The sequence below is a fragment of the Ambystoma mexicanum genome, chromosome 9 (assembly GCF_040938575.1).
Source record: "Ambystoma mexicanum isolate Mex_15411 chromosome 9, UKY_AmexF1_1, whole genome shotgun sequence".
Taxonomy (NCBI): domain Eukaryota; kingdom Metazoa; phylum Chordata; class Amphibia; order Caudata; family Ambystomatidae; genus Ambystoma; species Ambystoma mexicanum.
In genome coordinates, this window is record NC_090931.1 from 1065700066 (window position 1) to 1065717686 (window position 17621).

Below are 17621 nucleotides of genomic sequence, written 5' to 3' on the forward strand. Positions count from 1 at the left end.
ACTGATAATGTTCGTTTGATTGGATGTACCTCCAACGCATTCCACATTGCCCTCCCAGCCTACCCCTCTGGAGAATTCCCTATGCGATTGCAGCTTACGTTTCCGCAAGGCTATGTGCAGTCAAGCAGGCATTGGATATGTGCATGTCGCACGTTATGGGGGAAAAAACATAAACTGAGGTTATGGGTGCCATGTGTCCTACATATGACATCCAGTGACGTCACCCTCGACGGAGGCCTTTGAGGGACATCTACCTTACGCCATTGACGCACAACGCCCTCTACCAAAAAAGTTTCCGAAGTACACAGCTGTGGATATGACATGTCAAAGATGTGAAATACGTTGGAGGAACATCCAATCGAAAGAACGTTATCAGTTGGTAAGTAACTTGTTCTTTTTGCTCCTCCGCTCGTACTGCGCATATACAGCAGCCCTACTGTGTGTTGTGTGTGGTGGGTATTCTTGTATATTTTGCATAATATTTTCAATTTAGTTGTATCTCAATGACCCTGCTTCACATGTACGGTGGTGGCCTTACTGTGTGTGTACAGTGAATATTTTGGGAATTTCAATGAATACTTTCTATTTCCCTGTATGTAAAGTGAATTTCTCGAGTTTGGTTTTCAGCATGCACAATTTCAGGATGAGGCCTAGGAGTGTGCTGAAAATCGCACTAACCAAAATTGACAATTTGGAGCTCTGGAGGTTGAAGTGTGATTGCCTCTCAGCAAATTGCAGTGCAAAATTCATGTTCATTTTTTCATCTATGATTTTGGCCATGAAAATGTTGATGAAATGTCAACTAATGTGCAATGTGTGTTCAGATTTGGGCAGATGTATTGCATAGCAAGTGTGGTGAACTGCCATAGGTGAGAACAAACGTTAGAGAGGAAAACATTATTTCGCTTCTCTTTGTAAATTGTCATTTAACCTTAATTACACGCGCGCACACTCTGAATCATTCCGAATCTAACCAATGACAAAGTAGACATTTAAATATATATATATATATATATATATGTATAAATGTATCATGGCCATTGATAGAATGTATTTGTGCCTCAACAGAAGTCTAGAAAAGATGCAGTCGAAAGCTCTAGCAATAGCGATAGTGATTCGGACTCCTCATCGGATACCTCAAGTGAAGGCATTACTAGTAGTGATTCAGATGATCTGGAAGAAGATCAAAGTATTGAAGAAAGTGATGATTCTGATTCGGAGACTGAGACCGAAGCACAACATAAAAAGACTACAGTAAGGAATACAGTTGTACATGTTGCAAAACCTTTTGTTTAAATTGTTGACTGGATATATATATGCATGCATCCCTTTGTTTTCAGAAACATGTGACTTGATCTGATTTGTTTTTTAGTGCACAGAATGTCCTTCTGTTATACTATTGTGTCAAGCAAAGTTGTAAATTTGACCTACGTTCTTGAAATTTACTTAAAATTCAGCTGCGGTGTAATGACATCCTGCTGGCTGTTTGTATGCAGTTTGAATCTCACATTTTTATGCTGGTAAGTGGAAAAATAATTAAGATTTCCCAGACTGTTAGTTTGGGGAGATATCTGAAGTAAAGAATGGATTCCAAATTGTGCCAACAGGATAAACCTATCAGAATGCTAATGTTTTGTTTCAAATTATAGTTTATTTTGGAGTGATTCAAAATGAAAGCTTGTTCTTAAATTCCTGTAAATTCTTAAAGTCCTTGACACGTGTTTCCCCACTTAACATATAGTGCTTCATCAGGAGGATTGAACATTTATTTCTGATGCTTGTTAATCTGGTTAGAATTGCATGCTGTGCATGTAGTCCAACATCCAGTGGTCACTGCAGTGTATTGCATCTTGTCTTTCGCGAATCGAAATGGGAAGTCGATATGGGCGTGCCTGTAACACTATCCCTAACGTGACGTGTAGTGTACCCAAAACACTTCGCGCGTCGAGGTCCTTCAGATTGGTTTTTCCGCCCAGCATACTGGTCGCCTTATGCGGCGCTCGTCCAGAGAAATTGCTTTTGTTCTCTTCGACCTTTGGTCGTAATATATATATTAGTTATCGAGATTACCCTACTGTCCCTTACATCAACGGCTGTTCCAGCTAACCGGCGAAGACGGTGACCGGATCTTTGACGGACGGGGTCCGGTCGGCGTTGCCGACGACGTGGCCGGACCATCTGGCCGGCCTACACAGTAGGGAGAATGGGGTCGTAGTGGACACTTCATCCTTTCCGAGGATGCCTTTCCCTTTCCGAGGATGCCTTTCCCTTTCCTCTCTCATTGTTCCTTGGGTCTATTCGTCACAGTTTTTTTCCTCAGCTATGGAGAGGACTCCATTTAGGTTTTGTCCTGTTTGCAGGGCCAAATTTCCTTGGAAAGATAAACACTGTAAGTGTAACCGGTGTTTACCCCTCAATCACGACGAGTCGGTTTGTGAGGCTTGCAAGCTCCTGCGCCTGAAAACTTTGAAGGAGCGCTGTGTTAAGCGGTGAGTGGCCTACGGAATATCGCAGGCCGAGTCAAGTTCTCCCTCTGCCAAAACCACCGATTGTGACTAGGGGTTGAGTGAGAAACTAGCCTCCGATTCGGAGGCGATTGACCTCTTGGCGGAACAATCTCGCTCCGCGTCGTCTGTCCCCGGCCTCGCTAGGCAAGACCTCGGTCCTGCTATGGGGAATCTACACCCCAGCGACATAGACACACATGTTCCCCACATTAACGACACAACCCCAGGGACATCTTCGAGCAGTCGAAGCGCTCCATAGAGCCAATGGGCACACCGAAAGCTTTGCCCCTGCCCGCCGACTGTCAGGGTCGGCAGCACTCCCTGCAACTGCGACTTGCGACTGGGCCTACTAAATCAAAGGGCGCTGACCCCAATATCCACCATCCCGTCTAGACGCATCAGAAGAAGGCATCCACGGCCGAAAAGGCCCTGGTTCCGCCAAAAGTAGTCACGCAACCAGAGGCCCAGACTTCAGAACCTTCTGATGATTAAGTGATTACCGAGAGCATCGCCAGGATCATTTCCGCGGATGCTTAACAAAGGTCCAAGGATTCATCGAATCCTAAGGACAAGCACAAGGATTCGTCAAAACCCAAGGATAGGCCGAAAAATGTACCGGAACCTACGGAGAGGCCTATAGACAAACAAAGGGACACGCATCAACTGTCGGAACCCCGAAAAGATTGATTGGAAGCTCCTGAAGGGAGATTCAGATGGAAGATTCACTAGATGAGCCCTTTCCACCCCGGGACCTCTCTGGTTCAACTGTTTGGACCAGAGAAAAATGTGAAGGATGTATGGACAGGCTAGAGAGATTTGTGAAACTCTCTGAGAAGTCCACACCCAAGAGGTCTAGGGAGGAAACCCCCCCCTCTCCCTGTGGCTAAGCTGCAAAGGATCTTTGACCCTACTCAAGATGAGGAAGAGGATGAATAAGTTTATGACCTCCCTGAGGAGGAGGCTCATTTTATAGATCCCTTTATCGACTCTGAGGAGGTTGATTTAGACCCCACGCAGGGCGGGGGAGTAGACCCGCACTCTGTTGATCCTTGCCCTTGGCAGACCTACTCCAACTCCAGAACCTGATGCCTTGTGCCCGGACTCCCCTCCAACCACCCCCACTAGACAGGCCTCCCCGGTGGACGATCAAATGGCTTTCAGTGCCATATTGAGGAAAGCAGTGGAACACTTCAACATTGCTACTCAGGAAGCCGTTCCAGAGGCTGACTTTGTGGAGGACATTTTGAAAGAAAAACCTCCTGCCAGCCAAGCTATTCCTCTACTAAATTCAATTAAAAAGAGGTTGGCCCCTTCTTTATTAACACCTGCACTTACTAGAGCAGTGAATCCGAGGGTAGAGAAGCTTTTGCGACCCTCCCCCTCTGACCCTCTCTACATCAGGGGTTCCCCTACTCACTGGGGAAGCACCCCCTGACAAGGAATGTAAGAGACTTTACGCTTTGGGGAAAAGGATCACTGCAGCGACAGCTTACTCCACTTGCATCGCAAACAATACAACGTTGTTAGCCAGCTATACTGATGCGCACTGGGCCAAGCTAGAGGATGGCCTTCAAGAACTCCCTGAGCCACTGTGAGCCCATCCGCTCTCAACAGTGATAGAGGGCAAGCAAGTTAACCAAAGTATGCTAAAAAATACTTTGGATGCAGCAGAAACGGCCAGAAGGTCTTTGGCTCAAGGTACCTTCCTGAAAAGGCATGCATGGCTAAGAAACTCTGGGTTCAAGCCAGAGACACAAGCTTCACTTATAAATAAACCAGTGGAGGATACTAATTTATTCGGAAAGGCAGTTGATGAAGCCCTTGAAACTGCAAAAAAGGAGCACGACACCCTTAAGACTCTGGATCAGATTACCCAGAGACCGTCACAAAGAATGGGGAGTGGGAATAGACGTTCCTTTCGTGGGCAATCATTCCCTCAAAATCAATACAGCTCGGGGAATAACTGGTCCTCTCCCCAGGGAACCAGCAGCTACAACACCCCATACCCCACAAGGGGGCAACTATGCAGTAAAGGAAGGGGCCGGAACCCCACCCCTTGAGGCTCCCCGGCCTCAAGCCAGAAATGACCTGCAGTTTCAGGTCCCCTCCCATGCACGGGAGGGAATAACTACAGACCAGTGGGTGCTATAGACTGTTGCCCCCGGGTACTGTATAGAAATCAGCCGGACCCCACAGTTCAGACCACCATGAGCAAAACGCCTGACGACAGACCATCTGCGAAACCTGCTACAAGAAGTCGAGACCCTGCAAGAAAAGGGCACCATGGAGGCCGTACCTCTTCTACAGGTAAACAAGGGTAGTTATTCAGTGTACTTCCTTGTACCCAAAAAGAATCTCACCATGCGCCCTGTACTAGATCTGCGCCCAGCGAATACATTTTGAAGCCCAAAAAGTTTTGTCTGGTCACTCTGCAAGAAGTAATTTCCCTGCTCACACAGGGGGATTACATGGCAACATTGGACATGAAAGATGCATACTTTCATATTCCATTGTTGCTGGTGCACAGAAAATACCTCAGATTCATGATTCAAGATGAGCACTATCAGTTCAAAGTACTACCCTTCGGCATAGCTTCTGCACCAAGAGTATTTACAAAGGTTCTGTCAACGGCAGCAGCACACCTGCGCAGGCAATCCATCCCAGTTTATCCTTACCTCGATGACTGGCTCATAACAGGGGATTCCTATGAAACCTGCCTGTCAAATACCCAAAGAACTATAGATCTATTATTCAGTCTAGGATTCTCTATCAACGAAAAGAAATCCAGCCTAGACCCCAGCCCTGTCAAACAGTTCCTAGGGGCTCTAATTCGAACAAAGGACGGCCTCGTCTTCCCCTCCAACGAGAGGGTCCAAAACATGCGGTTTCAAATCGCTCAGTATGTAGCCAGTCGAGAGGTGGCGGTACGCAAAGCTATGCGACTGTTTGGAATGATGGCGTCATGTATTTATTTGGTTCCTCACGCACGCTTGCGCAACGGTCCAATGCAGGAGTGGCTCAACAGCCAGTGGTGTCAGGCCAGCGGACAATGGGACAATCTAGTGGTTGTCTCGTCAGCCCTCGTTCTCTCGCTACGGTGGTGGTCGAGGGAGAACCTCATGAAGGGGAAATCCTTCACCACCCCTGCAGTGGAGGCCACTCTAACTACAGACGCATCTCTCACAGGGTGTCACCTGCTTCAACAGACAGCGCACAGAGTTTGGTCGTCAGACATAGCATTCAACCACATAAACCTGTTGGAACTATTAGCAGTATTCAAGGCACTGAAAGCTTTCCAGACACAACTGCAGGGAAGGATGGTCCCGATCCTCAGACAGCACCATGGCCATGTACTATCTGAACAAACAAGGGGGCCCTCACTCTCCAGGATTGTCCAAACTGTCCCAGAACATTTGGAAATTGGCTCTCAAACACAACATGTTCCTGTTGTCACAACATGTTCCAGGGGAACTCAATCTTCTGGCAGACGTACTCAGCAGAGATTTCCCACTACCCATGGAGTACGAATGGCGATTACAGAAAGACATCGTCTCCAACGTTTTTGCAGAATGGGGCTTCCCAGAGATAGACTTGTTCGCAACTCTGAAGAACTCTCAATGCCAAGATTACACTTCCAGGTATCCCCAGAACCGTTCCAAGAGGATTGGACTCTGGATAACATGGTCAGGGAAATTTGTTTACGCTTTTCCCCCCCGACTCCCTTACTCAACAAGATGCACCAGGAACCAGTCACAGTGATATTGGTGGCCCCCATCTGATGAAACTGCCTTGCCCGTACAACATGCGGTCGCAAAACAAGGGGTAGACACTTCACATTGAACTGCCTGGCTCCTGAGGTCATAGAGTTCGGGCACCTGAAACACCCTCAGAGATGTACGGACATACTCAGGGAAGCAAGAAAACTTAACACACAATATTGCTATTCCAGTAAGTGGAAACGTTTTGTTATTTGGTGCAACTCTAAGAGCATCAACTCCATCCACTGCTCTCCTACAGATATCATTTTGTACCTGACTCATTTACTTGACTCAAGCCTAGTCTTTAACTCTCCAAAAGTTCACTTAGCTGCTTTTTCAGCCTACACTACATCACAACAAAAGGTGTTGTGGTGGAAAATACCAGTTATTAAGGCTTTCATGGAGGGAGTAAAAAGAATTCACGCTCCCATTTCTAACCCAGCTCCCGGATGGGACCTAAACGTGGTGTTGACTAGACTTATGGGGTCTCCTTTGGAGCTTATGCATAAAGCAAGTCTCAAAGAGCTCGCCTTTTCAAACTGCCTTTTTAATAGCCATTACTTGTATTAGGAGAGTCAGTGAACTACAAGCGCTATCAGTTCTAGACCCCTTTGTAACAGTTCACAAAGATAAGGTGGTTCTGCGCACTCACCATAGGTTTGCGCCTAAATTAATTGCAAAGTTCCATGTGAACCAATTCATAGAACTACCAATGTACTTTCCGAACCCCTCGAACATGGGAGAAAGAAGCCTGCACACACTGGATGTACGCAGAGCAGACATGTTTTACATGGAAAGAACTCGACCACTAAGAAAAACAAATACATTTTTTGTTTCAGTGGCAGCAGGTAGAGAAGGGAGACCATGTCTCCAAATCTGCTATCTCTAAATGGATTGTCAAATGCATCATACTCTGTTATACTCTTGCTAAGAGAGAACTGCCCTTCAAGCCTAGAGCACATTCTACTCAAAGCACTGGGGCTTCCATAGCATTCATTGCAAATGTTCCCCTAGAGTCCATTTGCAAAGCGGCAACCTGGAGTTCTGTACACACCTCTACAAAACAATATTGCCTTTCTTTACTGTTCCTTCTCACAACCCACCTTCAACTCGGGGTACTGCTCGCTAGTCTATGCACAGCATGTGATTCTAAGCAGATTAACCAGCATCAGAAGACATGCATTACTTAACGTAAAAGCATTTCTGATTGTATCTGCTTGGATTCACATACGCCCACCCTTCCTCCCCGCTCAGATGGAAGGAACATAGACTTCTTTCTACTTTCTTTCTTTTCTGTACTCACTCACGATAGTCATAGGCTCCCTCACAGCAGAAAAAATACAATCGGAGGGACCTTGATGCATGAGTGATTTTAGGTACACTACACGTCACATTAGGGATAGTGTTACAGGCGCACCCATGTCAAAGTCCCTTTTCCATTCTCGAAAGACAACATGCAATCCTCCGCGTTGACCACTGGATGTCGGACTATATGCACAGCATGTGAATCTAAGCAGATACAATCATCAGAAATGCTTTTACAGTAAGTAATGCATGTCATTCAAGGGTTTGTAACTAGAGAAAAAGAAAATGGATAAAATGGCAATTCCCAGTTATATACATTTAAGGAAAAGAGTAATTTGTGTGATTGTCGCATTAAAATTCATGTGTACATTCTCAGACATTACTCACTTAAATGTTGATATTTCAAGAAGGAAAGTTCCCCTGCTTGAGTATATAGACTTGTTTTTCATAGGAGATTGCTCAAATTCTTGGCACACATTTGTCCTATAGATTTAAGGATACCTGTGTGTTAGTACGCAAAACAGATTGCTGTGAGTACAGTTGAGATGGGGTGATACTTATATTAGAACAAAACAGAACAGGATTGTAAAGGAAAAAGGGAAAGAAAATGAAATTAGTTGCAGAGGTATGATGTGCTTCAATGCTCACCAGAATTATGAAAACTCAGATACAATGGTCCTGCTTTGCTTTCGCAGTGATTTCCCTTTGCAAACAAAAATGGCTGCCTATTTAGCGTGATAGCTTGATTACATCATTTTGCATACGCACACTATCGCATCATCACGCTATTGGTGTGAGTTTGAGGAGTCTTGATTCTATTAAAGATGAAGCGTGAGCAATATGCTTCAACTTCCTCCATTGCCCTTTTGAATAGCAAAATACCAAATATTTAATAACACTGAAGCTCATAGAAACACTACACTTTCCAGCATCCCTCGTATTACTTTCATTCAATCACTAACTTTTTGCAAGCCTTTGTAATCTTCTTGAACAATCTTAGCTAGGCTGTCCATACACCCAATTTACTGGCTATGACCTTTCAACTTTCTGTTGTCCCCATCGTCCAAATTCTTCCCCCTAAATCGTTACTCTGAACTTAAGGAACTACAACTTGAAATTCTACTCATCATCTTGCCACCAACAAAATCACCAAACTTGCTCAGTGAACTTTTTGATGATGTTTTCTGTTTAGGCCCTGTAAGAGAAAATACACTTTCATTGGTAGGGCCATAACACTTGTTCTTTTAACATATAAAAAATAATACTGTAGAATAAAATGTAATAAAGTAAGCTTTCCCTCTCCTTTTTATTTATCTGTTTACGGTGCTACCATGGATAGTTCTTGTCCCCATGTCTTTAATAGAATCCAGACTACCTGCACTAACCTGGGTCAGGAACCACTCTATCATGTGAACTGAGTCGCTAGAACACCTTTCCATGAGGGGCCGTTGGCTACTACCCTGGAGTCTTTTCTAAAGACAGCGCCGGCAGCAGAAGACCACATTTCCCATGATTACCCGCGCCGGGCCTCATCTGACCCACCACATCATCACGCAGCCAACGGGACCCGGAAATGGAAGGATATGGCTTCCTCACGGATACTGGGCGACGCTCCTTAACCTTTGCGTTCGCCCGGCAAGGTTGCTGTGTTCTGTGCTTTCCTGCTTTTTCCTCATTTTCCGCTTAAGAACCTTTGGCTTTCTGACTCCTGGCTACTGTCCCTGTATTCCTCTTTGCGCTCTCCTGGTTTGCTTCCCCGGCGCTTGGCTCCCGCCCCCCAGTACTGATTACCTGTGCTTTCGACCCTTGGTTCTTCTGCTTATTGACTTCCTCACAGATTTTGCGATCATGTCTGGCGCAAGGACTATCCCCACTGACTCCCTCAGTGCTCCTCTCCCCATATTGGTTTCCGAGTACTCCTTGACAGGTCAGCATTTCCACACTACCTCACTAGGCAGTCCTGCTGCTCGCCGACTACAGCACACGCTCCGCCTCTTTTTCGGCACTGCTCTCCTCCTAACGAGCGGTAGCGTTTTCTTTGGCTATTCACTCTTCCTCACTTCCCTGCTTTACACTTTCACTTACTCGCCTACAACTGCTTATATGGCCGGCTGCTCCATTCCACCCTCCTACCTTCTCTACTTCTGCTCATCTCCCTGGATCTTTCCACGTTCAGCTTCATACACCCTTGATATACAGACATTCTGGACATTGCTCAAGGGATTGTGGACATTGCTCAAAGGGTTTTGGTCATTTCTCAACAGATTTTGGAACATTGCTATCTATTAATCGCCCCGGTGAGGGGTGAATTAGTTGCGTCCTCGTTCCGCCCGGGGTCAGGTTGTGTTCTCTCTTCAGCCCACTGCCTTGCAAGATTTCACTGGTGGATTTGCAAGCCTACTCCACTGTATCCATCTGAGGCGTCCCCAAGACGGTATATCCGGCTGGTTTAGCGCAAGTAGGTTCCGGTCTTGCATCTTACATGCTACAGGTAAGAGTTGGGGAGTATGTTCGGGGGCGGAGGGGTTTACTGCATTTCAACAGAGTTCTGATCTGTGATTGTGTATTTTTTTTTCCCTCAAGCTCTGTTGCTTCCCAGCCTTTTCACCAGAGCCCCTGGCCTGACCGGTATCATTTGGCACCCTGCAGACCGTGCTCTATGGAGAAAAGTCTCTTCTCCCTGAAGGAGACCCTCTGTGTTTTTCAACACCAGGGATTCCACGTTGGATCCAGATCTCAACACCTAGTTTGGCCCACAATGTCCTCACGTAAGGGAATACTTTCACCTTCATACTTTGTGGTGTTCATACAAAGTATAATTGTCATAAAGGAATGTTAATAACAATAACTTCAACTTTCAACAAGAAGAACAGCAGTCATCTGTTTAGTGGGTCCTGAAAGAATGGACCTTACTCAAATAATCAAATAATGTTATCATAGAGTTCATCATAAGAATCTTAGGAAGTATGTAATATATCTGAAGATTTTGTACGATGAACTCTATAATGCCAAATTACTAGCCCAATCTGTTAACGTTAACATGGCCTCCAATGAGGCCTCTGAATGGTTGGTGATTGGGCAAAGCTGTGGTATGTGACTCTAGTAATTCATAGTGTTGATTCACAACCATACATAATGAGCTTCCTCCCATGAACAAATTTCATGCCATATCCCATAGCAACAGTAGCTTAATGTGCTCCATAAATGTAAGCAGCTGTCTGCCTGCTGCGTTACCCATCTAGCTAAAAGGAGCTCATACCGGCCTGACAATTGCGTCACACCTCTTGGCCATTGTCGCACTTCTTGGCCGTACATAATGGGGAATGCCCTATATCTTGATCCTACCACATCGGGACCTCTATACACATCACAAAAACACACGTAGTAGGTTCAGTTCACATATCCACCCACACACACATATTTATATATATATGTATATATTTCTGAGACTTGTCGATCTGCTTTGAGTCACATGTTTTACATTGGCTGACTTCTAGTGGTTGGCGCAGAGTATCAACAAATTGTTGACGGGGTATGTCTGTAATAATATCCCTATTGTGATTGTTACTGTACTCATGGCCCTTCATGGGTCAAGGTCCTCAGATTGTTTTTTCCCACCATCGGGTTGGTCACATTTTGCAGAGTTCATTGAAATATTACATTTGCTCATGTTTGAAGTGTAATTCTTAATTATATTTCCTTATAACTATTTGTCGTTATTGCCACTTTTGGATTCAGCACTCGATTGGTAGCTGGCACTCAACGGCAACAGACATCAGTGTTCGACGGCCTACAGCTACAGGCTTGGGCCTTCACAGTATGGAGAGTGGGGTAAAACACTTACACGTCCATAGTTTAGCAGAATGCCTCCACATATTGCCCCTTTATTAATTGTTATCTCGTTGGCCTCCAGCTTTTGTCATGGAAAACACACCTTTCAAGTTATGTCCCCTGTGTAACAAAAGGTTTCTGTGCGAAGATACACACAAGGTGTGCAATTATTGCCTCCCTAGAGACCACCGGGAAGAGCGTTGACAGTCATGTAGGCTTTTTAAGCCAAAAACACTAAAAGATTGGCCATCGAAATGCTGGGTGGCCTTTGCGATGCAAGCCGAGTCATCGTTTCAATACCCCACAAGTGCAGAGGACTCCGAGCCAGAACAGGACAGCGTCGGCATCCCTTCGGACGCTGACAATATTTCTGATTGGCAAACAGAAGGTTAACAAGGGCCAGTTCTCAGCTTCCAATGGCAGATCCCACGCACTGCTGTGGAGACTTCTCCCTGACGACAAGGCTTCACACGTTAAACCCATTCAACGAAACATTTCAGCGCATCCGATAGGATCGCCGAGTAAATAAAAACTTGTTTCTCAGGATATGATATATGATATGATGTGGCATTTATAACGCGCCTATACACAAGTGTTTCTAGGTGCCAATTGGCAAAGCACTATTCTTCGAGTCACCAATGGAGGCACAAGACTGGATAGACGGTGGTCAGATCTTTGATGCTGGTGAACAGAGTTCTGAAAAGTGAATGTAAACTACAGGGCTGGGGAATTCTTAGTATTGATTAATGGACGTCGTCCGGACACGCCAGATAGAGACCGAATAGCCTTAGATTACATGGTGAATACTGCTTATTAGAAGTATGGAAGCAGTATAGTTGATAAAATGACAGGCACAGTTCTAGGTATCCACAGAAACATGGTAGAGGGAACGCTATGTGCGGTCCTACTACTCCCACTAAAGTTAGTTTTCTTTAGTGATACTATATGGTGCCTGCCCGTTGGGCACCAGGAGACTGAGCTATGACCTAGCTCGAATGGATTAGAAACGGGGAAGTCCTAGTGTGCTTAGCATAGTTGGACAGGTTAAGTTTGAGTTCAGTTTGGGGTTGGTTAACGGGGCAGGGGAGAGGGAAGGGTGCCCTGGGATAGAGGGAATAACGCTGCATAGCTCCACAGGGTCTGGTAATGGAGGGAGGACATGAATGATACCATGGTTATGGAAATGGAAGGGCGGAGACTATTAAAATCATGACATGGAATGTCAGGGGGCTTAATAATAAAGGGTACACTTGTATATAAAGCGTAATAAGGTGGGCATAGCGTTACTACAGGAGACACACTTGGATGTACAGAAGTAAAAGAACCTGGCGGGAGCGTGGGGAGGTGTGATGGAGAGCTCCACATATTGTTCATATGCAAGAGGAGTCCTTATTTGGGCAGACCCGGCAATCCCACTTAAGGTGCTGGCCATAAGGTCAGACAATGACGGTAGAACGGCTATGGTAAATGGAAAGATAGAGAACCAGGAAATATGCATTGTGAATACCTATGCACCAAATCACGAAGCTACTCTTTTTTTTTTAGATCATTGTATGCTAGGCTCTGACCTTTATAGGAACGAAATTGTGAAATGGGGGTGGGGGGGGCTTTAATTGTACACTGGACCCCACCAGGGATAGATCATACACTAAACACAAGCAACAGTCCCCTCCGGCCAAAGTACTTAGCACACTCTTGACTTGAAACATTTTCAGTTGAGGGACCTTTGGAGGATACAACATGGGGATGTCAGGGGGTATTCGCATTACTCGGCCTATACTATACACAAGGTTTTTACAAGAATAGACTACTTGTTTGCAGGGGAGAAACATATGACGGAATTTGTGGAGGCAGAATACCTGGCCAGGATCCTGTCTGACCATTCCCCACTTATGGTAAAATGGCAGGTATTTGCCCCCAGAACACCCATAACCGCGTGGCGGTTGAGAAGCAAATCACTACTACATGGAGCTTTCACTGAGCATGTTAGGAAGAGGACTGTAGGTTTAATTGCAGTAAATGAAGGCAGCATGCAGAAAGTGGGTACGGTCAAGGAAGCATACAAGGTAGTCATCCGAGGTGAAACGATAGCTGAGTCAGGGGTGGGGGGGTGTTACAGAAAATATTATCAATGACCTGAGAAACATTGAGAGTAAACTGCTAATAGCGGAACAGGAGGCAGCTACAGACAGCGCACAGGTAGATGAGGTGATCAGGCTGAAACAAGCATGCCTAGTGCAATGGGACAGGTTGGGGAAATTCAAACATGCAAGATACCTAGAAAGGAACCACGCACAGGGCGACAAACCAGGCAGATTGTTAGCCTGACTGTATAAGCGAAATTACACGCAATCCCCTATATATTCCATCCTTGACTCAGACCAGGTAGAAATAAACACGCAGGCTGATATAAACAAGGTCTTCTCTGGTTATTATAAGACGGTGTATGCGGACCCCCAGGCAGATGAAGAAAGATACTTACAGGATACCGTAGACCTCATCACCCTACCATGCCTAGACGCACAGCAGTCAGAAATGCTAGACGAGCCTATAACCCCTGAGGAAATAATAGCTACCATTAGAACGTTGCCCTCCGAGAAGTCCCCAGGTATGGATGGCCTACCAGGGGAATTTTATAAGGGCTACGCAGACACTTTGGCACCACTTCTCGCCAAGGTGTATAATGAAGCGTACAAAGCAGGAATCCTCCCGGACTGCATGAGGGAAGCCCTGATTATCCCATTACTTAAACCGAATAAGGTAGTTCTCCAGCATTTGATCTTTAATGGATTCACATGCTTAGAATATTCCCTGTCGTCAGGCTGGGAACCCTCGGTATATTTATTAAGAAATTTTCCATAGGATAAAATTTTGACACTTCTGTGTCCTAGCTGTCGTTTTTAGGCTGCTTACGCATGACCCAATAGTACGTAGGGTATAAATAGCCACACCCCTGCGGCTCCCTTCAGATTTCAACCGTCTCCAAAGTAGTGGAAGCACCTCGTGTCTTTCTACTCTTTACAAGGTTGAACTCTACTCTTTACGAGTCTTTCTTTACAATGTCTGGAAAGGCTTTGTTCCACCCGTGTGCCACGTGCGGACTGAAGAAAATCTATGAAGGAGTGGGCACATGGATTGCCTGTATTGTCTACACCCGCATCACTCTGCGGACAGTTGTAAGATTTGTAAGGGTTTCTCACAGAAGACGCTGAAAGATCGGAATAGGCGTCTGGTGACGTGGCTAAATGAGGGGACCTACCCTTCATCAGAGGTAGGATCTGCACACAGTCTGGCATTGAGGCCTAAATCTTCGGTAGTCCATGCACGATTGGTGTCTGCAGAGCCTCTGGCGAAGAAGCCACGTTCCACAGAGAAACGTCCCTCAGAGAAACACCCGGCGAAAGAATCCTCTTCGAAACATGGCCAAGATCACCATCAAGGGATGTCTTCTTCTTCATCTTTGTCGAAAAAAGGGAAAGATACTTTAAAGACCTCCTCCTCAGGAGACCATCACAGGTCTTCCTCATGTAGAGACTCGACGAAACATAGGCCCAGCTCAAAAAAGGCGGGATCGCCTAAAGAGCCTGCATCACAGCCTCCACCATCGTCGACAGGAGTTCCGTCGTTGACTGGATCATTACCACCGGCGCAGGCAATACCTGCAGTGGCTTTGTCGACTCCGGCAGCAACGATTGAAAGGGCTTCCACATTGACATCGTCGACGGCGGATCCTCGAAGGGCTTGGCAACCGGATGCGGTTTTGCAGGATACCCTATTGCAGCAGGAAGCAGCTTTTTCCGTATCGTCAATGGAGGAAGACCGTGAACAGATTGTTGGTCCAGCGGATCTGGGATTGCAAGGTGTTGGCTCATCAACGATTTCGGGAGGGCAAAGTGTCCCCGTTGCATCATCTTTGTTAAACCCTCAATCAGTATTATCCTTACAGTTGTTGACCACGCTGCAGTCACTTTTGAGCCAATTGGACGCGAGGTTACCCCCCATAGGTGCTCCTACTGGGATACCGGCGATGCCTACCGATGACGAACCAGGTCCCGCTCCGCGGTTAACGTCGGAGATGCCAGCCTCCCGTCCAGTTAGCGAGGAGCCTCCTCGCTCGCACCCGGAAGAAGGAGAATTGCAGGATTCAGAGTCCGAACAAGGGCCTAGAGACTCTTTTCTTGGATTTTTCCTCGTCCCCTTCGAGAGATCCTACATGGGAATCGGAGGCAGAAGTGGAAGCGCCTAGAAGCTCGGCTCAGCCGTCGCCGCCAGATGACATTGGCTCTTTTCACACGACGATGGGCCAAGCCTGTATTGAATTTGGTCTGTCCCCAGAGGAAGAAAAGAGGGAATGCTTCTTAATTGACCATATGGGGAAGAGGAGGAAGTCAGTCTTCTCTGTGCCCATTCTGGACCATGTCTGGCAGAAAGGCTTGCGAACCATGCGCCATCCATTTTCGGAACCAGCAATCAAGTGCGGGTTGGAAAAGAAATTCAAGGCCCCGGATTCTACACCTAAATGTTTGACCGCTCAGCCCTTTCCGGAGTCGTTAGTGTCGGCAGCAGCTGCTAGAAAAGCCAGATCGCAGCATAAGTGTACAAGACCTCCGGGCAATGAGGCTAGAAGGCAGGATGCCTTTAGTAAGAAGGTCTTGTTAGTAGTAGCAACAACGGTTAAGGCAGCTAACTCGCTGGCTATCATGGCAAGATACTTCTGTGAGATGTGGCATCGTTTGGCCCCTATCCTGGAACACCTCCCGGAGGAGCACAGAAAATCAGCCATGTTGCTGGTCCGTGAGGGGGGAAGAGGCATCAAACCACTCGATCAACATTGCCATGGACTTGGCAGAATCTGGGTTCAAGCAAATAAACAACGGAGTGGTTTTGAGAAGGCAAGCCTGGCTGAAATGTACTAACTTTAGACCGGAGGTCCAGTATAAGGTGCTCGATATGCCATGTGAGGGTGAGCAGTTGTTCGGTGAGAAGGTGGACGAGGCCCTAAAAGGTATGAAAGAAGATACAGACACGGCAAGGTCACTAGGAGCCCTAAAAAGCAGGAGAGCATTTCGGTCCTTTCGCCCCTTGCGCAGAGCATCAGGGAATTCCCGATTTACCGCATCCAGGGACCGGAGTTTCAGCAGGCCGTCATACTCCTCCCAAGGTTATAGGCGTGCTGTCCAAGCAACACAAAGAGCCTGAGACTACTAGGCTTTGTGGAGAAAGGGAGGATATTCGTTGTCCACAAAAGGCAAGCAGTCAAAGTCCCAACAATGACGAGCTTCAGGACGTCCTGGGAGGCAGAGTGTCCCAACGCGTCGACGAGTGGGAAAGAATACCGTTAGGTGTTAGACACGGTAAAACTAGGCCACGCTTTGCAGTCAAGTGGACGCCATCACAAATTCCACCTGTGTATTCGGCGCAACCCCATCTTCACAACAAGAAGTAGTGCTTATGCTGCAAAAGGGGGCTATAGAATTTGTCCCGGTGGCCGAGGGAGGTCTGGGAGTTTACTCCCGTTACTTCGTGGTCGAAAAACCCAACGGCAAGTGGCGACCCATTCTGGACATTCGGGCTCTCAACAAGACTCTGTAAAGCCTGAAGTTCAAAATGCTTACGCTTCAGGAGGTCATCCGATCCATACAGCCGGGAGATTTTCTGGCGTTGTTAGACATACAAGACGCATATTTCCACATACCCATGCGTCGACGACACAAAGTTTCTAAGGTTCGTAGTCGGTCAGAGTCATTACCAATTCAAAGTACTTCCTTTCGGACTAAAATTGTCTCCCAGGATATTCACAAAATGCTTGGCTCCAGTGGCAGCTTGGCTACGAAGAAAAGGTCATCATGTTTACCCTTACTTGGACGATTGGCTGGTAAGGGGCTCGTCGCCGAAGATGACACAAGCAAGCCTAGAGGCCACCATGCAACTTCCACAGCATTTAGGCTTTGCAATCAACTTCGAAAAATCCTCCTTAGCTCCCTTAAGAAGCTTGATATTTCTGGGCGCGGAATTCCAAACTCAATCAAGGCTAGTGAAGCTGTCCTTGGAGAGAGTTCAAAAACTCAAACAAAAAGCGAAAGAGTGGAAAGTGGGCGCCAGAGTGTCAGTCAGGAAATACATGTCACTACTAGGGGCCATGACGTCCTGTATCCCACTGGTGAACAACTGTCGCCTCTTCATGAGACCAATACAGGAGTTTCTGGCAGACCCATGGTCC

The 17621-nt window shown here is 46.5% G+C and overlaps 1 protein-coding gene across 16 annotated transcripts in view; it reads left to right on the forward strand.

The window, feature by feature from the left end:
* The window catches only part of BAZ2B (bromodomain adjacent to zinc finger domain 2B), a 2602315-nt gene that overhangs the window by 660194 nt on the left and 1924500 nt on the right, over positions 1-17621 (forward strand). For all 16 annotated transcript variants that reach the window (XM_069616356.1, XM_069616365.1, XM_069616369.1 and 13 more), the window contains one exon: positions 1069-1254. In XM_069616356.1, coding sequence (XP_069472457.1) covers positions 1069-1254 — 186 coding nt within the window. The remainder of the gene's footprint in view (positions 1-1068; positions 1255-17621) is intronic.